The 24,173-nt window shown below is 39.8% G+C and overlaps 1 protein-coding gene across 4 annotated transcripts in view; it reads left to right on the top strand.

Moving 5' to 3' along the window:
- The window catches only part of KDM4C (lysine demethylase 4C), a 336,400-nt gene that overhangs the window by 307,403 nt on the left and 4,824 nt on the right, over window positions 1–24,173 (top strand). For all 4 annotated transcript variants that reach the window (XM_025051416.1, XM_015594513.2, XM_006918364.3 and 1 more), the window contains exons 20-21: window positions 19,459–19,578; window positions 22,786–22,878. In XM_025051416.1, coding sequence (XP_024907184.1) covers window positions 19,459–19,578; window positions 22,786–22,878 — 213 coding nt within the window. The remainder of the gene's footprint in view (window positions 1–19,458; window positions 19,579–22,785; window positions 22,879–24,173) is intronic.

The raw sequence follows: 24,173 nt of genomic DNA, 5'->3' as shown, positions 1-24,173 counted from the left end.
CAAAAACAGTTTATCTGATTTATACCATAAAAATAGTGATTAGCACAAAATAAGTCAGGCTTTAGTGATGGCATTCCAAGCAGCCAATAATATCTGAAGCCCTGTTGAAACAGGAAGTATAAGAGAACTGTAAAAAGGATGTGAATGTGAATGCCATTGACATTAGGTGAGATTCTAAAATGAGATGAGATACATAGTTTGCAGACCATCTCATCATGCGGCAAGCCTTATCCTAGGCTGCTAATAGCTATACGTGGCCCTATAACTTTGCTTCCTCTTCTCACTAGATATTTTATGCCCTCCCTGGACAAGGAATTTTTAAATAATTTGTGTATGGAAGTTAATATTTTATTTATACTTTTAAAACTTAATAATAATAAACCCCTTTCCTGTGTTATCTGTGTTGAAACTCTACCACATGTCATTAGTTATGTTTCTATGGGGTTTTGTTTGTTTTGTGTTGTATTTTGCTTTTGTCTTTGCATGAAGTTGGAAGGGCAAATATGTAACCATTCTCTAAGTGCGGGTTCTTCCAGGAGAATTGTAATGAGGATGGGACACAGCATTTGTGGCGCTCAAGTCCTCTTCAAGAGCGAGGGGTTTGTATCGATATGGAAGGACGATGTAGAGAAGGAACTCCTGTTGGGCTAGACCTTTGATAAGCCACGTCTGGGCACCTACATGTGGTGATTTGTGAATTCTGTAGTCAAGGAATATCTTATTCTTCAGTAAGTGGTAACCTTACCAAGTTTTTTTGTACTGAGCACCTACTCAAGAAATATGATGGCGAGAAATAAAATTGAAATGGTTTCAGCTCTCATGGAATTTACATTCCAGTGGGAAAGATTGCCATGTGACAGTCACATTAATAAAAATGTGCTTCAAAAAAATGTACTTCAAATTGAGATAAGTCCTGGGATGATAGGAATATAATTCTATAACAACATGTAATGAAAAACAACTCTTTTGTAAATAAGCGATCATTATGACTTAAGATCTATAGGCTGTATTAACTAGACAGAGGGCAGAGGGAGAGTTTTCCAGGCAAAGCATGCACAGAGGCTGTTGGCAGAAAGGAGCTTGGCCTGCTCAGATTGCTGAAAGAAGTAAATAAAGAGCTTAGAGAAGAAGGAAAGGGCCAGACTTGGTTAGGCCTTGAAGACCATTTGAATTCAGTCTTTATTCTGAGAGCAGGCAGAAGCCAGTGATGGTCTTAAGCAGAAGTCAACATGAAGACATTTATTATGAAGCATTTTCTTTGGCTACAGTGGAGAAGATGAATTGGAGAGTGGGCTGTAGTGGATGATGGGAAGCCAGTTAGGAGAGCATTACAGTAGATCAGAGGAAATGATGTAGCTTGGACTAGGTGAGGAGCAGTAGAAGAATTTGAAATATTTTTAGGAAGTAAAATGAAAAGGACTCAGTGGTGGACTGACATTGGGACTGAGGAAGAAAGAGGTGTCATGGATAACTCCCAGGGTTCTGGCTTGCTTGGCCAAATGGAAGGTGAAGTCCATCGATGAGACCGGGAACATGAGAAGAAGCCCAGGTTTCAGGGCCAACAGTATGAGGTCACACTTGGTCATATGGTTCCTTTCCTTCTTCCCTGCTTTTCTCTCATCTAGAGCAGTTATTGCATTTAGGGCCATTCCAAGACCCCTAGTTTGCAATTCTTCAACATGGACGTATGGCCACCAAAATTGATGAGTCGTATTTGCCCTTTATGAGGCTTCCATACTGACACAAAAACATTTAAATTGAGATAACTGCGCGTTATGTAGACTTGGCCTTGCCGTGGAGTGCATCCTAACTTTCTTAGTCTGTAGCTCTCTTCAGCGCTCATTTACCTGATTTTGTTTCCCCTGACCCTTGTTTTCTGTATTTGTAGCCTGGGTGCCCCATCCCCCAGGACTTTTACTTCCCCTTTGCCTTCAGTGGCTGTGCCTTCCCCACCCCAAGGCTCCCCCATCCTGAACCAGTGTAAGGATGATGCATCTGCTGTGTGCCCTGGGAAGAGCTCTCATTTTCTGGAAGAGATAGACTGTATGACCTTCCAGAGTCTGGAACACCCCTCGTATTTGAGATGTATATACTTTCTTTAAAGGGAAAGGATCACTGACTTATGTTGGTAGACAAAATGTGGTTAGGCGTAATAATAAGAGTTAGCAGCTAATATTTAACAATCCCCTATGCACAGTGTTTTGCATAACATGCCCATGGCTGGCTAAAGTTCAAGAAACATAGAAGGATATGAGATGAAGAGTATAAGTCCTGCAGCGCCACACACCTAGGTGCAGTCCCACCTGCAATGTTCCAGTATGTTTAAAATGCATAGGCAAAACGTGTGTGTGTATGTGTGTGTGCGTGTGAGCGCATGCAGGCATGCAGATCTTTGTTTGAATGCACCTGGCATATTGACTACCTAAAAGCTAGGAATCTCATTCTGTGTACTGTTAATGTTACTGCTAATTGGCTGTTAGTGATGGATGTATAAAACTGGTTGCTGGCAAAGCCATCTCCTTTTATCTTCCTCTACCTCCATTTTTCCTTTTCCTCAGTTTTATACCTGGGGTCTTGCTCCCCCACCTTTTAGTTTAACCTATAAGAGCCAGGCTCAGCTATTCTGGCTCCATCAATACCTCCACTGACCCCCTCTTTCAGATGACTATATACCCTGGGGCTCCACTCCCTTTGGGATATTTTTGGTTCACAGTTGCCAGTACATGCAAATCTACATCAATTAAAAACTGTGGGTATCTATCTACTTCAAGGAAAGTAACTGAGGACACTAACAAAACCTTATGTTTGTTTGTTTGTTTGTTTGTTTTTGTTTGATTTTGTTTTTGTGGGGGTGAAGACTGAAATAGACTGTATCATAATTGAAATATTAATTGACTATTCAGTATTCATTAAGCAAATCAGGTGTTAGCAAGAATCAGGCTTTAAAGAAAGATTAATATCCGGTGTGAAAAGAACAGAGAGGTTACTATTTCAGAGGTTCGTTAACTGTCACAAAAAGGGCACAACATAATCCTCATTGTAATGCTGAACCAGGCATTTCAGGCCAAAGTGTGATCAGTAAAACTAAATTCACCTCTCCCCCACCCCGCACAATGTGTTTTTAAGGTTTTAGATGAGAAGCTCAGTTTGGATAAATCTGATAGTAGTGTGTTATCCATGTATCATTTTCATTCTTTTCTAGGAACCTACAAACAAAAATTCTCCTTAATTTCACATTAAGATTATTTTTGTTTGACAGTCTTTTGACAACACAAGAATTATTTGGGGAATTTCTGAAATTTCTGCTTTCCTTTTAAGGCTAATAATGTTGAGTAAATAAATTGATGCATTATCCTGTCCTCAACCATCTTATATGTCTATTATTTGTGTCAGACTCTGTGGAAATAGGCTGGTAGTAATTACATGCCTCTTGTTCTTCATTAGACAGTGTGTTATGAACACGATGGTTTAAGTTTATGTGTTAAACCTGAAAGGAAGGACATGTTAAATTAACAGAGATAGAAGCAGTGGTTTACATAGAAAGTATTTATAGAGTTGTTCACATTTTATTGCTTTGCTCAGGCACATTTGCAACTTTGAGGAAATTCTGGATTACTTCATTTCTGTGTATATATATACTTCAGGGCTCCTCTGCTTCTGAATTTAACGTAATAGGAGCTGACACTTTTTGACCAATCATATTCTCAGAAATTCTTTCATTTGTCTTCATTCCTACCTGGTTCTCCTTTTTAATCCTTTATTTAAAATACTATCCAGATGTTACTCTTTGGCTCAAAACCTTACACTGCTGAGCTATGAAATGCAAAATTAAATTAAATTATAGCCACCTCTTGGTGAGTTGTGACTCTCTGCAAGTCATTTCATTGTTTGGTCCTTCTCTTTAAAATGGGAACATTTGGTTTAGGGGATCTCGTAGGCCTCTTTTGATTCTGGCAGGGGAGAAAAACGATGAGTTATTCATAATCATCTCTGACTATAAGCATTGGAATGTGCCTCCCAGCCCAGCCATCTCCTCTTTTGCACACACACAGTCCCCTTTCTCACTCCCAGGCCTTAATGACCACCTGTATGGGCAGCGTGCGGCCAAGAGCTGAAAAGTAGCTATTTATTTGGGCACACAGCCCCACTCTACAATATGGAATGCCATTTGTATATTGCAGTATCATTTGGAGACTAGAGGGCCAAGCTCTTCTTAGGTCTCAGCCCAGGAGTATTTAATCCTTGACATATTTTTGCACAAAATGATATCTTTTTACAGTTGTATATTTTACCGCAGAAACTTTCTAAAAGCCTTTTCAATAGCAGTAAGCTGAGACCCATACACCTCTGTCTGTTTCATCATTTCTGCACTTTTTTCTTCACCCATTTGAGAGTCACCCAGTTGGTTAATTTAAAACAGACCTTATGAGCCCACCAGAAAATGAGGTAATGCTGCATGAGCAGGTCTTCTCCTTGGGATGTTGCTCCAGAAGGATGTCCCCTTTCTTTGGCCATAGAGGAAGCTAATATTATAAAGAACGAATGTAGTGTAGCCAGAGAGTGACTGAGATTAGATTAAGAGAAACAATAACTGTCCATCTGTGTCTGATTTTTCTTCCATTCTCTTGCATACTCCATTCCTAACACTTTGGTGAAAAAAGATGAACACTAGACAAGGGCTTGAGAAATTTAGGAACCATAATCCTAGTTCTGCCTATAACTTGCTGTGAGACTTGGATAGGTCATTCAATGAGAAACTGTTAGCCAAGGTATCTCTTGTCTAAGAGTTTGAGTAGCCATGGCTTAGTTCAGGGCTGCTGCATAAATAAGATGGGCTAAGGGTAAGTGTGCAGTCTCCTCCCACCTCAGCCTTTAAACCACCCCATTCCTTCCCCCGACCCTGTGTAACTCCCTCAAACTCCCACCCACTATAGGAAGTCTCCTCTGTCATACCCCTGGTGAGTGGTTCTCAGGCCCTTTATCAAAAACTGCAAGTGGCAGGTAGCTCACTACCAATTTATTGCTATAATTATGAAAAAGCATTGGCTTCTTCATCTGGGGTCAACATATTGCCACTGAAATATTCCAAAAGCCAGTCTTAGTTTGTGACCTCTAGAGCAAAACTGGAAAAAAAAAAAAAAAAACCATTCTCTCTTCACTCACGGCTCTTTCCATGCTTGTAGAGAGCTATCAGGTTCCTCCTGAGTCTTCTGAAATCCAAACAAAACCGTCGTCTTGCCTCAGTCACTTAATGCATATTGCTTGTGCGAAGAAATGAATGATTTAATGAAAACAAAGTGATTTTCAGAGTACTCCTCCTCAAGGACACTCAGGATGAAATTTTTAGACAATGTCCCACTAAAAAAATGGCTCTCAGGTATGTGAACACAGTGCCCCAAACCCAGTCTGACCATGCAAGCATGCCAGCTATTTGTTCCTTTGATCTGGCCACTGAACACTTACCACTGCAGCTAAGAGGAAGGTTAAATAAATTGTTTATACAGCTATTAAAAATCATGTTTTTGGAGGATATTTAATGGCACAATATAATAAATGGGAAAATCATGCTCAAAATTGTATCTACAGTATGATCCCAATTATATATAAAAATATAAATATGCAAAGGAAAAATCCTCAAAGGAAATGCATCAAAATGTTACTGATTATCTCTGGAGAGTGTAATCATAGGTGATTATGATTTTCAGCTTTATCACCTTCTTATAGATTCCATATGAGCATGTTTTATTTTTCTAATCAGAAAAAGAAGTTATTTTTTAAAAAGATCTGAACCCTTTTGATAATCCTTTATATATTGACTCATTTTCCTTAATTTACCTTATCTGGATTCTTTCAGATTCTTGTGTCAAAATTTCATTTTAGTTCCCACATCTCTTGTGGCATCTTGAGGGTCTCTGGGATATAATAATCATGCAATGTGCTATTAATCTTTCTGTTAAATACTTCCGCTTTCCACTGTAGTTCTATAACAAAGGAGTTCTTACATTTATCTTTTTTATTTTATTTTATTTATTTTTCCCCCTCTTTAATTCTCTCCCCCACTACCCACCCTGCCCTTCCACCCCTGACCCATGAATTCATGGATGTTGCCATTTCCCCTTAAGAACTGGATCTCTGAAGATGAGGCGTCTCCTCCCATAAGCCCGTGGTGTGCACCTGGGGCCTGGCGCACCTGGGGTATGGTCCGTGGCCGCCTGGGGCGCAAACCCAGGACCTTCTGCGTGTAAAGCAGACGTGTTAACCACTACACTATGGAGCCACCCCCTTTTTATTTTTATTTTTATTTTTATTTTTATTTTTATTTTAATGCCTTCATTTTCCACTAGAGTTGCATGAAGTAAAAAACTACATCTGTTTCTCTCACTACTAATCCTAGAGCACAGGAGATGCTTGAAAATTACATACTGAGTGAATGACTGACTGCCCCACTGCCTGCCTTCTAGCTGTGTGACCTGGAGCACGTCATGCGCTTCATTACCTGTATAGGAGAAGGCACCTGCCTACCTACCTGACCGGGTTGTTTTGAATTTCAGCTGAGATAACATGGTCTGATTATTTCTATAGTAAGTTATTGGTTTCTCACTGTGTCCTTTCCTCACAATTTTAAATCCCAAGGGTCACCTTCTCCCAAGGTTTTTCATCCCCTCCCTATCATCCTCCAGATGGTCCCTGTTGATATGAATTATATTCAGTCACAGTTGACTTCAAACTCACCAGCTGCCAGTCACTGTGCTTTGTTTTACTGTTCTCTCCTTTAAGCATTTAAAAGAGCACCCAACAACCCTGAGAGGTTGTATTATCTCCATTTGATTGATGAGGAAGGAAACCAGGACATAAAGAAGTAAAATATCTTGTGCCTGGTAACAGGTCTTTGACCCCAGGCGATGTGACTCCGGACCTTGGAAGCAGTAGTTTGTGCTGCTTCAATGTGACGTGTCCCGTGTGAGTTAAGTGTGCGCTGTGGCAGGTAGAACATACACTGCAGAGTAGAATGGGAATCTGCAGAGGCAGGGCCAGCACTGGCCTGGTACAGCCGCTCTGATCTCAAAGCCCCCTGGTGTGAGTGTGTGAGCACAAACCAGCCTTCTTTCCCCACAAGGCCTGTCTTAATCTTTCCTTTCATCTTTGTTTTTTCTTCAGCTTTTGGAACTGATGTTTATTTTTAGAAACCACTACAGAGAGTCACCTCAAGCCTGTCTTTCTCCATTTTGCCACATAAATTTTTAGTGACATAATAAATATTTTGTTCCTCTCATACATTTTAGCTGATAAAAAGGGGGAAAGCTCTGTCCTATAGAGATGGACGTTTCCCCCTCCCCACCCCACCCCCCTTATTGGAGTAGAAGGAGTTATATTCCAGGGGTCTGTACACATTAGTGTCTGTGGGCAGAACTAGAGGAAGATGCCATCAGCCCAAGGCATCCTTAGAAATGGTGCCAGCTGTCTTTCCAAAGTGGGAAGAACTGGATGTGTAGCAGACAGCCATGCAACCCTGGGCAACGGAGTTGACACCAGTCGCTTTATCCATAAATTTGAGATAAATTCTGGGATTATTATTGGAATTATTGTAATATAATATATAAAGCAGTTAGGGTTGTGCCCAGCACATATTAAACACTCAGGTAGAGTTTATTGTGCGGTTATTGGTAGTGGTGGTGGCCAGTGATGTTTAGTCAGCTCCTTGAGCAAAAGTCAGAGGACCCTTGAGCAAAAGACTCCTAGTAACACTTGGAAATTATATATCTTCCATACCTTTATCAAAGGAGAGGTTATTGAAAGAAGATCTAAAAAGAAGTACCAGTAAGCTTTAAAGATGTAAATCTCCCTTTTAAGTAATTTGTATATCAAAGGCTTTTAGGAGTTTAACCTGAAAGATTTTATATTTTGGCTCCTGGCATTGGCCCTGGGATCTTTGGTAGGATCATCCAGAACACTCTTGAGAGATAAAGGAGTCAGGCTACAGCTCTTCGTGGCTTGGCCGCACCCCTCAACAGAGTCAGTGCAATAACCTGACCAACTGTGGGAGCCCCAATAAAATCAAGTTGCTAATGCCAGGGCCTCCAACAGCAGTTCCTGCAAAGCGCTGTTGGAGCTGCCAGCTTGCTCCTCCCTTTGGTGCCTGTCTTTAAGCGCTGCCTTGTTGCTTTCACTACAGCTTACCCAGCCAGGCGAGTGCAAGAGGGTTTTAAATGGGTACTCTGTGATTAGTTCAGTTGATATGGAGGGTGATTGAACATTTAGGGAAGGCATAAGGAATTTTGTTGAATCATAAAGAGAAAGTGCTTGATATAGTTGATGTCATATGAGGATGAGTCATGGATACAGAGCGTTCCTACCTCCCTGCCACTTACCTGTTAACACTTATGGTAGGTACCTGATGTTCTCGATAGTCATGTATACGTTTGAGTCTCCAACTGGACTCTGAATTCCTTGGGAGAAAGGACTCCGAAAAGGATATTTTTGTCTGTTTTCCAATGCTGAGCTCAGCGCCAGGCACAGACGAGACACTCAGTATATGCCAGATCAAGGGAGACAAGGCCAGAAAAGAGGGACAGAGGGAAGGAAGGGCAAGGTCTCTCTGAGAGGCCGGTAATTGGTGAGTAAATGATCCTTTCAGTTCCATTTTTACTCTCCAATTCCAGGAATGGAGAAAGCTCTTTGCTGGCTTTTCAGAGCTGTCTCCCTAATCCCTTAGGCCCACACATGCTCCTCAGTGTCACCCTTGATTCTAGTTACTGACTCTACCGTGCTTCCTCATCAAAAGAACCAGAAAGTTAATTTCCAAATTAAATTGTTTAACTTTATACTTTCTATGCCTTTTAAAGCTTTTGCATGCCAGAATCTCACCTATTTCTAATAACATAAGGATGTGACTTCTTTTAGAAATATACCTTCTGAGGCTTAATGCTGTAGTAACTTTCAGAAAACAACTTCTATCTCAACCTCAGTATCTTTGCCAGGCATTTGTTCACTCTTTGCTTATAGCAGGAGGGAAAGTATATATTAACAAACTAGGTGGCCCTTGGGAATCCACCAAATGTCAGTGCTATTCTTTCTGTGAAGAAGACACTGTCTTTCAGAACACAGATATGGTTAAATGTCAGGATATTGGCAAAGTGGCTGGTGGAAGAGAACTTAGCTGTTTGAGGGAATAAGGAGGGCATTGCTTTAACTTAATGGAGAAAAAACAGAGCATCTCTGGGTAGAGAAAGGGTGAGTGTGTGTACGCGCGTGTGTGTATGTCTGTTTCCCTTAAAAAAAGAAAACGATTGAAAAGGAAAACTGGACATCAGACTTGGAGTTTTCCCAGAATGATGAGTATCAGTGTTGATGCAGGTTGGCATAAATCCATTATCCCCCAGGCTGAAATGACAGTTTTTCATAACCAGCACAGAACTTAAGATATCTCAGTGCAGGAGCATTCCAAGTTTTCTTTTAGGTAGATTAGAAGATTCTCACTGTAGGAAAGCTGTAGTGAGATGTTAGCAGCATGGAATTAGTTCTTTTTTTTGTATATAGAATGTATAGGGTAAACTGGGAGATGATCTTCTCGTGCAGTGATTCGTGATTCTCAGTCTGGCTGAGCATCAGGTCGCTTAGTGGAGGACATTTAGCTTGCACTCCACCTTGGACCAACTGAATCAGAATTTTCTATTATGGTGAAGATAAGATTTACTGCACTAGAGAAATGAGTCTGATGTTGAATTTTTCAAAGTTGGTGAAATTAACTTTATAAATAGTTAATAAGCCTTTATATCAAGTGATTACTGTTCTAAGAGTCTATTCTAAGAATATAGTCAGTAATTTGGACAAAGATTCATGGAGAAAAATATAAAATAACATTGTAGATGATAGGGGAAAATTGGAATGACCTATATATCTCACAATAGGAAAGTGTTTAAATTAAATGTGGAATATCCATAATGTTGCATATATTCAGCCAGTAAAGTGGAGGTTTTAAAAAATAATAACTAAGATGTTCATAATATAATTATAGGTGATAACTAGCGAGGTATAAAATTATACATGTACAGAAATGGACAAATATTGAAAGATTAATTTATATGAGATACTTAGAAGCAGTCAAATTCATAGAGACAGAAAGTAGAATGATGGTTACCAGGGAATGAGGGGAGAGACAATGAGGAGTTAGTGTTTAATGGATATGGAATTTCAGCTTGGGATGATAAAAAATGGGCTCTGCCGTAGGCATGTGGGTGCTGCTGCTACTGATGCCTTCTCAGGGAGGAGGGTGGTGACGGTTGTACAGCATTGTGAATGTATGGATGGCCACTAAAATGTATACATAAAAGTGGTTAAAATAGGAAGTTTTATATCTATTTTACCACAATAAAAAGAAAGATCCCTTCCTCCCAAATTCTGTGGAATTAGCAAAGGAACATGGCACGAGCTGCATTACAAAAGGCATCCTTGGCTGCCTCTTTAGAGAGAGTTTGGTTGTGCACTCATGTGGAAGCAAGGAAGATTACAGCTATGAGAAAAAAACATTATGTATGTATAGGATGTTCTCATTTTTAAAAAACGCTTATAAGCATAGAGAAAAATTCAGATGGTAATAGCATTTACTTCTAGATGATGGGAATATGGGTTGTTTTTCATTTGTTTTCCTATGTTTAAAAAAATTCTATAATTTCTCCAAATTAATATATAGTAGACGCTCAGAACAAAATGTTATTCTTAAGAAAAAGCTTATTAAAATGTTTTCTATATTTGTTGATCTCTACATGAAGGGCAATAGTAAACTACTGACTTATATTTCACAAATAGTCCAGAATTTAATGCATTCAAATGTGGTGCATCCCCTTGAAAACAGTCCCCTTGAGAGGCCATTCTACAGAGCCTACCATTGCTCACAATGCTTGGTGACTTATCTTTAGAGCTTGGAATACATTCTTGTGGATATACTGAAGAGGGTACATCTTCAGAGTGTGGGGTATATTGAAAACCTGGAGACAGTAGCAAATCATCTAGGTCCAAGCCTAGTGAACAGATAGGTGGTGCCATGAGTACATTCCCTTTTTAAAAAACTATTTATTTTTCAATTATAGTTGGCATATATTATATTAATTTCAGGTATACAACATAGTAATTAAACATCTATATAACTCACGAAGTGATCACCCCCATAAATCTAGTACCCCTCTGACACCATACATAGTTATTATAATATTATTCACTATATTCCTTATGCTATACTTTACATTTCCATGACTATTTTGTAGCAACCAATTTGTACTTCTTAATTCCCCATTTTTCAGTGCCACCCCCTGACCCCTCTACCATCTGGTAATCTTCAGAATGTTCTCTCTATATGAGTTTGTTTTGTTTATTTTGTTTAGATTCCACATGTACGTGAAATCATATGGCATTTATCTGACTTACTTCACTCAGCATAATACCCTCTAGGTCTATCACGAAATATCTTTTTCTACCCCTTTACTTTCTGTGTATGTCTTTTAATCTGAAGTGAGTCTCTTGTAGGCATCCTATGTAAGGATTTTGTTTTCTTATCTATTCAGCCACACTATCTTTTGATTAGAGCATTTAATTCTTTTTCATTCGAAGTACATGTTGGTAGATATATAGTTATTGCCATTCTTTATTCATATTTTTGATACATATTTTTTTCTTCTTAAGAGAAGTCCTTCCAACATTTCCTGTAATACTGGCTTGGTGGTGATGAACTCATTTAGCTTTTTCCTGTCTGGGAAGCTCTTTATCTGTCCTTCAATTCTAAATTTTAGTTTTGCTGGGTAGAATAATCTCAGTTGTAGGTCCTTGCTTTTCATCACTTTGACTATTTCGTGCCAGTCCCTTCTGGCCTGCAAAGTTTCTGTTGAGAAATAGGCTGACAGTCTTCTGGGAGCTCCCATGTAGGTAACTAATTGCTTTTCTCTTGCTGCTTTTAAGATTCTCTCTTTGTATTTAATCTTTAGCATTTTAATTATGTGTCTTTAATTATGGACCTCTTTGGGTTCATCTGGTTTGGGACTCTCCAAACTTCCTGGGGTTGTATGTCTAATTTCCTTCATTGCGTTAGGGAAACTTTCCATTATTATTTCTTCAAATAGATTTTTAATTTCTTGCTCTCTCTCTTCTCCTTCTGTTACCCCTATGTTGCAAATATTGTTATGCTTGATGTTGTCCCAGAGAGTTTTAAACTATCTTCAGTTTTTTGGATTCTATTTTCTTGCTGCTGTTCTGCTTGAGTGTGCTTCACTACTCCATCATCTAAATCGCTGATTTGATCCTCTGCTTCATCCACTCTTTGATTCCCTCTTAAGTACTCTTGATCTCACATATTGTATTCTTCATTTATGACTGGTTCCCTATTATCTTTTCCATCTCCATTTTTATGTTTTCTGTGTCTTTGTTAAAGTTCTCACTTAGTGTATCTACTCTTCCCCTAAGTTCATTGAGCATCCTTATAACAAGTGTTTTGAAGTCTGCATCTGGTAGATTGCTTATCTCCATTTTGTTGAGGTTTTTTTTCCGGAACTTTGTTCTGTTCTTTCATGTGAGATATGTTTCTTTGTCTCCCCATTTTGGCTGCCTTCCTGTGTCTGTTTATATGTATTAGATAGGGCTGCTTTGTCTCCCAGTCCTAGTAGAGTGGTTTTATGTGGGAGGTTCCAGTGGGGTCCAGTGGCACAGTCCTGGGAGGGGACGAGCTGCATGCCAAGTTCAGCCACAGCCTATGTACCTTCGGGCCCATCTAATAAGAGTCAGCAAGCAATCCACAGATGACTGCCACCCATGCTGGGCTTATAGGTGCCTCAAGAGGCCAAACCAGGAATCAGTGCCAGTTGCCACTAGTGTGAGGCAAGAGGTTCAGGGCACACCAAGGCCAAATGCTGCTTCTTTAGGTTTTGTGAGCTTTTGAGAGATTTTAGGAAAATCCACAGCAAGAGCAAGACAGGCTATTTGTATGGAATAAACCACTGAAAGTGGCTTGGGTGGGCCTGCAGGTAGGGAGAGGCGGAGTCTCAGGCAATCACCTGGACAGAGTGACCTTTGTTAGCCAGGTTGATGGCAACTCTGATATGGCAGGCCTGCATCTGCATGCTGGGATGGGGGAGGGCTTAACAAAGGAATCATGGATACTGCTGGCACTTCTGTCTGAGAGAAAGCTCCCCCTCCAGCCCTCACTCTGAAGCCTGAAAACTCAGTTTCTTGCTGTATGTCCCTGGCACTCCTTGAGCAGCTGCCCCAATGCTGGAGCACATCTCTGCAGGTTTTCACAGCCAGAGGTTGTGGGGACTTCTCTTCCTGGCACTGAAACCCTGGGCTGGGGAGCCCATTATGAGGCTGGGACCCCTCACTCCTCAGTTGGAGGAAGGAGCTCTGCAGCCAAGATAACCTTTCCAATTCTCAGTCGTCACATGTGGTTGTGGGACTGGGCTGTTTCATGTCTCTGCCCCTCCTACCAGTTCAAGGTGACCTCTTGTTTTTGTCCCTAGCTGTAGGGCTTCTGTTTAGCCGGATCTTGGGCAGCTCCATGTGATAGTTGCTCTGTAGTTTCATTATAATTTTTGTGTGGTTGTGAGAGGAGGCATGCATAGCTCTACCTCCTAGGCCATCTTGACTGGGCCCCTGTTCCCTTTCTTTTTGTGGGATGATTTTCCTCGTAGGCCCTTTGAACAAGGATTGTTGGTCTGGGAAGCTCTCCAGTTTTATTTTCCATCGTTAACTGAAAGGTGTCTTCTCGACTTTGTGAGAAGAGGGTTCTGCCATCACCCAAATCAACAGTTACTTATCAGTCAGGGTTATCAGTTGTGACTAACAAAAACTGATTGTAATTGATTTAGGCACTACATAAATTTAAAGGAAGGCTAGTAGGAAGCCCACAGAATCTCTAGGACTTCAAAAGAAAAAGGTTAGAAAATGGGGAAGAACAAGGGAGGTTGCTCAGCTGGGATAGGACCAGGCCACAAACCCCATCCTGAAAGGGTACGACTACCTCCCCTATTGGTCAGCCTGGACCTGGGCTCTGCCATTGGCATATGGGTGCTGCTGCTACTGCCAACTTCTGAGAGCATTCTCCTTTCTACTGTTTCTTTGTGTCTCTGGTCAAAGGTTCTACATCCTGGGCAGGTGCAGCCAACTGGCCAGGCCCCTTTCCATGTATGCTGCCAGGGAAGCTGGGCAAGGGAGTATCTGGTGTTTTCCAGTGCCTATAATGGCAGGCCAGTTCTGCCTACCCCTGAGACTCTGAGGGGAGAAGGGGGTTCAGGTGCTGGGCAGCCAGTCAAATGACATATAGCCAGTACAATTAGGATCTGGCTATCAGTCAGTCTTGTTAAACCCTACCAGAGTCCAGTAATGAGCAGGTGATTATCCCTTAAAACGCCAGCATCTGCTGTCATCATTTCGCTCCCAGTCACTTAAGCATTTCTTCTAAAAGGGACTGTCACAAGCCCCAAACTATATGTAGATTAACTCTTGGGAATTCATGTACCATATCTTCATCTGGTGCAGCTGGACTGACAGGGCTGCCCGCTCTGTGGCTAATACTTGATAGGTGTAGAGGCTGGCATGGTGAGGAAGGGGAGTGGTAAGACAAGCAGCATTCAAGGACAACAGCTTGTAGAGCTCCATTTCAACAGGCCCAGTAAGAGTTCCAAGAACGTGACTTAAGAATTCAAAAAATCAGACTGGCAGTTGGGCTCTTCTCTGTAGTTGATGGAGCAAGTATAGGAGTTTGGCCCTGACTTTGGCAGGAATGTGATATGACACAGTCCTCTTGCCTAAGTTGATGACCCATCTCAGTCCTTTAATCATAGTCCTTTAATCATAGCCAGAATTCCACTCTTGACTGTGATTATTATTTTCACATCATCTATTTAGTACTCTAGCTACTGGCTTTGTGGCAGCTCCAGACACCTGTGTCCCTGTGGACAGGACTCTGGCAGATTTTAGGGGAGTTTACACATCCCTGGAGGCAATACAGCAAATGGTAAACAGCTATTTATGTCAGGTGAAGGCAAACTGCTTCTGAAGGTCTAGACAGCAACTGAGAAAAATGCATTAGTCAGGGTTTTTAATGCATATAATTTTCCAGCAAAGGTGTTTTACTTGCTCCAACAACACATTACAAACTGCATTAGGAAAGACCTCGTTAGCATTTTACATCCTTGAATATAAAAGATCTCAAATTCTAGAATGCTTTAAAAAAATCACCCAGGTCACATAGAACTGTGGGGAGAGGGGGCTTGAATTCTCATTTTTAATGTGTTCCAGTGATTGGGACCACACTTTGAGAAGCTGTGTGTGCTCTGTGGTCTGATTTCTCATGCACAGCCTACGGAGACGTGAGCCAGCTGAAGACTTTTAAGAGAGAGGACAGACCATTCAAGCTGTGGTTTTCCACAAACTAAATCCTCTCATTTTCAGATATTTTATTTATTTTATTTATTTTATTTTATTTTTTCAGACCTTTTATTTTTAACAGATACCTTTTTTCCTACATGATCTCTCACTCAGAAACTCAATATATAAATCAAATAAAAGTTCTCTTCTGGTTGAAGTGATTATGGGGGCCAAAGCTGACATGCTCCCTATAGATTTCAGCCCTTTCAAGGGCCCATGAGCTCCCCTCCTCCCCCCTCCCCCCACACACAGACACACAAAGCTGTGGGGCTCAGTGTGACAGGCCTCCAAGTATGGACAAGATGCAATCTGTCTGTCCCTAGCTTGGGGAGCTAGACATTGTTGACTCCTCTAGCGTCTCACACAGATAGTCAGTAAATAGATACTGGATTAGTCATTGTGACAATTTTGAGGACACCCAGCAGCTTCTGCTTTGGAGAGATCAGGGAAACCTAAATATCAAACCTTTCAGCCTCTCATCAGCCCACATGCTCCTGGTTCCGTTTCTGTTTAAATGCTTTATACTCCATAGAGGATAAAAGGTAGTCAGAAAGTTTCTGGCAAATTCAAAATTAGAGACAGCTGATAAAGTGAAACTATTTCTCTGTGGAGGAAACTAGATGTTACAGAAATAACTCTTATGTTTTACTGTGGGCTGCCTTAAATCCATTTAGAAAGTAACTGCAGTGTAAATAATGAATAATACTAAATGAAATTATATACAAATCAGATATATCCACTTAGAGCTAAATGACCTGGCAAAGGTTAAGAACGTAGCCATCGTGGCGAAGAATAGTGTCTCTTGGTGCTGCAGGGGGACGGGGAGGGGGAGGGGAGTTACAGAACAATTTTCTGTTGTATAGTTGGTTGGTTATTTTTCTTTATTCTTCTACTATGAATAAATAAAAGAGTTCTGAAAGCAAGAAGATTGAGAAAGCAAACTGAAGCATCTTCTCTCAATTCTTGATGTGGAAGAGTATGATCTTGATCTTTGGCCGATACAGAGCAAAGATAGGTTGTGGCGGAGTCCAAAGAAGCCCCTTGAAGTCAGGTCTTTTCAGTGCCAAATTAAGATCTGTTGTGAGTAAAGGGTTGATTGAAAATTAGTAAGAAAGAGATCAAGCTGTATCTCAGGCATTTCCTTTTCAAACACCTTTTTAAAAAAAAAAAAAAGTTGTTTCTCACTTGGTAAAGTTGCATACACTTAGTTCATTAATAAAGCTATGGTTTTATGATAAATACCTCAAGTATACTTTATACTTTGTTTAGGCCAATTTCAAAAAAATTTTATGAGTTTATTTGAGTCAAACTGACTGTATATGCGGGGGAGCATGATCTCCAAAGCTCCACAGAATAACAGTTTTGCAGCTTCCTTTATGCATTTGAATTTAAGGAGGGGAAGGTAAGGAAGATTGCATAGAGGCCAGAGGAGGGGGTTGGGGGGATAACAAGATAATTAACAAGCTTAGGCTACATTTCTATGGGCATTGCCACACCTTGGTGATATGGTACCTAAAATTGCAAGTCAGGATTTGTTTTGGAGGGTTATTTTAAAGGTTAGAAAACCTTTTGAAGGTTAGATCTGTAAAACTAAGTACGTAACTTTCCCCATTTGGTAGTGGTTTTTGGTGGGTGAGTAAATGGGGAGTTTAGCCTCCATAATTCCGTGAGGCCTTGACTTATCTCTGTTGGGATTAAAGAAGGGCCCAATAAATAGAACTTCTCATTCTCTCCGAGTGAAAGCAATACAGAGAGACAAAGGAGTCAGGATTTAGAGATTAAAAATAGCTCCTTTATTATGAATAAAGCAGATATTGTAGAATGTGGCTTATATCTGTGGGCAAACGGGTTTCCTAATACTGGGCCTGAGAATTAGGCCTCCAAGTGGCAGGTGGTGCAGGAAACCACCAGCTCCTCCAAAGAGAAAGGTAAGGTGAAAGGTTAAGACAGTTACCAAACTGTCCTGGCTTACAGACCCTGAGTATCTCACCACAGTTTTTACAGTGCCCCAAGGCCAAAAAGAAAAATACCAAACTGTTTCATCTGTTAAGTTAGGTCTAAACAAGTTAGAAGTAGTAGTAAGCTGGGGGTCTAAGTGTCGCTATGCTTCTCCTGCAAATATCCTACAGAGCCTGTAAGTTTATTGTGGCACCCAGGACACTGACTGTAGTGCTTAGTTTGAAAAATAGTCTCCTTCAGAACTGAACAATAAAATTAAGTCACTCCTTATTCTCTTAGAAGAGTGAATGAATGAGAGAGTATAAAAAAGCCAGGGGCATTACCCTGATGGAGCTTCCTCCACATGGAAGAAAACTCTTTAGGAGAGAGACAAAACTTGCTCTTATCCCCATCCCCAAGCATCCAGGTTTCAACTCAGAGTTGTCCCGGAGTTGATGTGGCTTCCTAACCTAGGAGACTGGACAGTGTGTATTTAGAAGCTACATCTTTCAATATTCTCAGTACCACGTACCTATTTGGAAGGGAAATGGAAAGTGAGGTGATACTAAGCACTTTGCAGCGGTGTAGATATAATACATTTTATAGCCTACCTTTTCAGTTCCACATGCCCGAAGTCAAATATTATGAAGACTAAAAATAAACTTATTTTCATTGGACTGAGTTAGATGCAGACTGTCAATTCTGCAGAGCCTCTGAGCACACAATTTTTCTTTGCTTATAGCTCTAAATGGAAGCACAGTCTGTAAAGAGAAAAATGAATAGTTGAGCCTTTCATTTGTACTCTGACCCCAACAATAAAATGGCCACTCCTTTATAATGCAAAATTTCTATTAATAATGAAAAGTAATACACAGTGAATTTCTGATCATAAACAACTAAATATTTCTGTATGTGCCTCTGATTTAAACCACAGAACCATGCCCCATCTGCATTTATAGCTTGATTGGTCAAGAGTGCATTTCAATCAGGTTGACCTCATTAGTAATATACCAGTATTAGTAGAACATAAATTGCTAAACATGCAGAAAACTTACAAAGTTGTCAAATATTTAATTCCTTTGTATTAAAACTTTATTGTACCGTACCGAACACATATAAACTTAAGAATTTGCAACTATGTCTGTGAAAACACTTCATTATTTTACCTATACACTCCCCTCCTCATCCCCCCACCCCCACCCCCCACGCTCCAAAATCAAGCACCTTCCAGGATGAATTACTGGGGAATTTGCTCTGAATTGCTGCTGCCTTCAGAGGAGGTGGTGTTGAGTAGAAGACCTGAAGTGAGGAGACTGGTTATGGCTATTTCCGTGACTACCTGTGCAAGGAAGTGGGTTAGTCACTTAATGGGAGACAGCGGCAAAAGAATGCCTGTTGGGGGATGTTCAGGGGTCTTCAGAAGAGGACTGCCAAACGAAATCCAACGCTTCCACCTTCACCTGCCATGCTGCAGGTGCTCCCTGTGTCTTTTTCTTTGCTACTTTGTCAAGGCCTTCCAGCTACCATCTCACTCTGCTCCTTCCCCAGCCCCACCTCTACTTGGGTGTCTGTCCTCACCTCTTATTCTCCTATTCAACTTCACTCCTCCAGAGGTCATGACAACTTCAAAGAGCTTCCTTGGAGGCTCAGTTTCCTTGTCAATAAAATAGGGATAATTAATAGTCTCTGCCTACTTCATGGAGTGATTATGAGGATCAAATGAGATGTATGTTAAAGCATTTTGTTAACTGCAAAATGCTACATAAATGTCAGGTGTTATAAATCATTAGCTGGTCTATTTCTCAGCTAAAGCAGTTTTTATGCATATTTTACTCACCCTCTGAACAATTCTTTGTCAAATAGCAAATGTAAATGCTGCTATTTTCTCCTGCTTGGATTATGGTGGTTCCTTTGCAACTTTATGATGTAGGCTGAATCTTTAAGTACTCCTTTGGCTCATATCTCTTCCCCTGAACACCCATGCAGGATCATAATCCATAAAACACAGAGGCAATAACTCCTTTTAATTGCCAGGAGTTCATCATTTGCTAAGTTCTAAATGCAGTCACTTAGACACTTGCCTTGAAAAGCCTGTCTCTGTTTATTCCGTAGAGCCGAGACTGTGTGAAGCTGGGCCCTCCCGCCGAGGGAGAAGTCGTCCAAGTCAAGTGGCCCGATGGCAAGCTCTATGGGGCAAAATATCTTGGACTGAATGTTGCCCACATGTACCAGGTGAGTGCTGCCCAGTGTGATGCTTGTGTTGCTGAGACAGACAGGAGAAGCTGGAGAGTAGAAAGCATATTCAGTGTGCTGCTCAATCAATAAGCCACATCAATTTGGAGCACCTTTTATTTTATAAAGGAGGCCAAGATTTGATGTCTGATGACCCAGATAGTGGAGTTTTATTACCAAGTTTGACACTGGGAAAGCCTAATAACATTTGATGAATGGAAAGGACTATCATTAGGCTGGAAAGATAAGCAACTGGATGGTAAGCTACTTTCCTTTGTTTTTATTGAATGGGAAGAGACTAATTGGCTTGTTTATCTCACCATAAGCCAAGGCAGTGATGGCTATTCATCAACCAGCAGGCCCTGAGTTGGTGAGAGACAAGACCCCCATTTGGCTCTTTGCAAACCTAAACCAATGGTGCACTGGCACAGATGTGGCCAGTAATACACCCAAGCTTAAAGGAGTGCTCATTTAATGAAAAATACAGCTATCACTTGGACATTCTGTTCACTAGGGAACTCTACATTTTGTTACTATTCAGTTAAAAAATGAATAATATCCCTATCAGTAATGAGATTGAGTTAAACTGTAAGAAGGACAGCAACATGGATAGCACATGTGAATTTATATTCCTTCAGAAAAGCTTTAAAAAGGGACAAATTTATTAGAACCAATACACCATAGTACTTTCAGTGACATGATGGCAGAAATCAACATTCTCAGACTAAGCAGTAGAGTAAAAACAGGAGGATTGAAGAAATAGGAGAAAAAGCAAGAAGATTCAGGCCTGTTAAGTTAAAAAACAGCTTGAGAATGATAAGACTGCCAGTTTCAGCAGAGAAGTTGTTCAAAGACCGATAAGGAATAAGGGCTTAAATGGAAGAGTACATTATAAGACACAGGAACTGGAGCACAGTATAATTAAAAGTATTCAAAGAAGTTTGGAAAACTTAGAACATTTTTTAAGGTCTAGAAAAACCCAAAAGTGGCGAGGGGAGGATGCTTACATATACCTATATTGTGCGTGTGTATGTGTGTATGTGTGTGTACACGTGTGTGCCATTTTCCCCTTTGTATTGATGACAGTAAGATGTAGCTTTAGGTCATTTATAATAGGGTAGGTGCTGGAGCTGCTTTGCAGCAGAATGTCCAGAATTAGACAAAAATCACAAGACAGGCTGATAATCTTGGAGACTCCTAGACAGAAGTATTATCACATCATTCACAAGAAAGTAATTACTTTTAATTAAAAAATAAATGTTAAAGTGAAGCATCTCACATGTAACAAAGCTGTCTGCTACATTAAAGGTATCATAATGAGGACATGTTGAAATTCAAGCTAATTAGAAATTAGTATGTTAACTTCAGTTGAATTTATGATGGCCTATCAACATAGAACTGTAAGCATATTTATAGACTTAATGAAAAAGTTAAGACTAATATTAAAATTGTCTCTCAAGTACAAGTAGTTTAAAATTCCTCATTAAACCAAGTGGCCTTTTGAGATCATTTTGTGTTTTGTATCTGATTATTCAGGCTCACCATTGAATAAGCAAAGACATTTATAAAAATAGACAAAACTAAATACTTACTACACAGTGATAAATATCCTAAATATATGCATTTTTTTGACCTTTGTAGTAGCCCTATAAGATAGGTGTTTTTGACTCTTATTTTACAAATGAGGGCAAAAAGGCTCATTGAATTTAATAATTTAAGAGCATGCAGCTGGTAAAGAGAAGGGCCAGAATTTGCTCTCAGCTCTGTCCCAACTACAGTGAACAACCTGATTTTAGCACTGAAAGTCCTACATCGCAGGAGACGACTCAGTCCCTAGTGAACCAGGACAGTTGGTCACCGTAGCATACTCCCTTTTTAGTTTATAATTGCCTTTTTCTCTTTTAGAATTTTCAAATGATCTTAAATACAAAAAAAGTAGGCACAGGTGGTTCTAGCTATGCTATCAAATTGTGTGAATGAGATGACACCTTGGCCTAAGTAAATATTAAAGAAACCATTCTGGAAAACAAGGCCTGGAAGAAAAGCCTTCCCACCTGGCCTTCTGGAAAGTGACAGGGAGAGCTTTCCTGTGACTGAGACTTCATTCTGCCTTATTGTTTCAGCTTAGTCAAATGCAAGCAGGACATGGATAATAAGTTTAATTATATATTTTATTATAACGTTTTCTAAACTCTAGCACATTTTTTATTAACATTGCTCAGTTCCATGGTTTAACTTCCCTTTTAACTAGAAGTGCAAGCATATTTTTATTTCTTAAAAAGGTTCAGACAGATAAGTTAGAGACTTCAAAAATCATAAGTGGTTCAGAGTTAGAATGTATTAGATATTCTACCCTGTTTGCTCACATTGTGTTCTCTTCTCCTAGAATAGTTTATGTGGGATTGAACCTGAACAAAGAACAATCCCTTTGAATAGGGCATTTGACGAATTTCCCCCAGATGCTCTGGGTTTCTGGTAGCCAATGTCACTTAAACTGTCTCTGAGAAAATCTCTTAAAATGTTGGAGAAAAACTGGTTATGGAATTATTGCTGTCATTTGACTAGCTTGAAAAAAATAGTTTTAAACATTTTAATTTTAGGTGATAATATATTTTTATTTATTATAAATAAACTGTGATTTACACATTATGAAGTTGAGAACCTGGGATTTTACTGACCATTTGGTCGAATTTGACAAAAGTGAGTTTTGAACATTAAAGCTCTGTGAGAACTTGAAAAATTAGTTTTGGGGAAGAATTATTATACAAGTGTCACTATATCATCGTTTTTTTGTGTGTTTTTTTTTCTTCATAGAGGAACAATCCTTTTTTGTTGTTGTTGTCAGAGCCTCTTGAAGAAATGAATGGTACTGGCAGGCCCACCATGTCTTAATGTTAGATTGGCCACAGTCTTACGTTCTGAGAAATTACTTGAGCAGCAGCTATTTTTTTTTGCTTTTGCTTTGGGGGGTAAAGTTTTCATTTCACATATTTCAAGATACTGATCTTCAGGAATTTAGCTCGTATGAAAACATATTTTGTTCTTGTGTGATAAGGTAAAGGTTTTTTCTTCCTTGGCTGTCGGCTGATTCCCTTGTTTATTCTGTTCCATCCTTGCTTTCTTTTTTTATGTCGTTCATTAGAACACTGACAAAAATGGCCAATGCTTGTTTTTTAATACATATTATGATATTTCATTTTTCATTAGGTTGAATTCGAAGATGGATCCCAGATAGCAATGAAGAGAGAGGACATCTACACCTTAGATGAAGAGTTACCCAAGAGAGTGAAAGCTCGTTTTGTAAGTGCTGTCAAATGCCACTGGATCTGTCATGTGATTCCCTTATTCTCTCCCTCTGTTTCCCAAGTCTGGCAGGAAACATGCTGAGGCCTCTGGATTGATTTTGAAGAAAGCCAATGCAACTTGTCCCTTATTGAAACCAATTGAATGCAAACCTCAAATTTGGCCCCAAACAGAAAAGCCAGTGTAGGTTTCTTACTTTTCTTTCCAGTGAGGTCAAATGATGCTTTTCTGTGTTAACATTTATTGACATACAAAAATAGTTGTTGAATATGTGCTCTGCTCTGTCTATGCAAGGCACAGGGGACCTACGGGGGCACCATCAAGGCATGTACAATCTCGTTAGTAGAGGCGATATTAAAAGAAAGCTGTCAGTAGATTAAAAGGGTCTTGGCATAAGTGAATGTCTAGTTTCCCATACCCTTATCATACATTGATATACTTTGCTAACAGTGAAGTTAACTGTTCTTTCTTCTGCTTTAAGTCTAACAAAGACCTAAAAAACTGAATAACTCGTCAGAAGTTCATTAATGTATGTGTCAGTTCATAATTAAACCATGCTGTCACTTTTATAAGAGAAGAAATCAAGAAAGCCCAAATACTAGTTGTGGGAATACTAAAGCAATTTAGTAAAAAAGAAAAGGCTATTAGTTTTCAAACCCTGCACATACTGTTAAGAGACAAATAAACATGGAAAAATAACCATAACTGAAGTTGTTAAAAATATATATAATTCATAATAACTTAGTTTTCATTATCATATCATAAAATATTTAGTGGACCCTGAAATGAAGTCAGTTTTACTCAGAATTGTATCTACTGCATCTGCGAAATGATACATACTGAACAGGAAAATTTGAATGAATGGGATTTTTCTGACTAAAATTTTCTCTGAATAAATGCTACCCTTAGTTTTAGTTAGTCGCTTCCACTAACAAGACTGTGCATGCTTATGATACACTTTTCTGCAGGGGTAGAGTTACCATATATTGATTGGGAAAACCATGGGTTTCCTTAAATGTTTAGTTGTACATTTAGCTCCTTTCCTATTAGGTGGAATCCTAAGAACAGGCAACTGCATCAGGTGTGACTTTCCTTCTCAGCTGCATCCCTGACAGGAAGATTCTTCAAAGTAAAATAGTCAAGAGAGGAGTGATAGTAATAGTGATAGTAAATAAGTCCCTAACTTATCTGTCTGAACCTTTTTAAGAAATAAAAACTGCTACCCACCCATAGGGGCACGTAGGGGACCACATGCCTGAAAATAGATTATCTACGAGATGATAAACTGCAGG

This window comes from Pteropus alecto, unplaced genomic scaffold, assembly GCF_000325575.1.
Source record: "Pteropus alecto unplaced genomic scaffold, ASM32557v1 scaffold95, whole genome shotgun sequence".
In the NCBI taxonomy this organism is placed as follows: domain Eukaryota; kingdom Metazoa; phylum Chordata; class Mammalia; order Chiroptera; family Pteropodidae; genus Pteropus; species Pteropus alecto.
The sequence above is the reverse complement of the archived record's forward strand: the minus strand, read 5'-3'. Positions and strand labels throughout refer to the sequence as shown.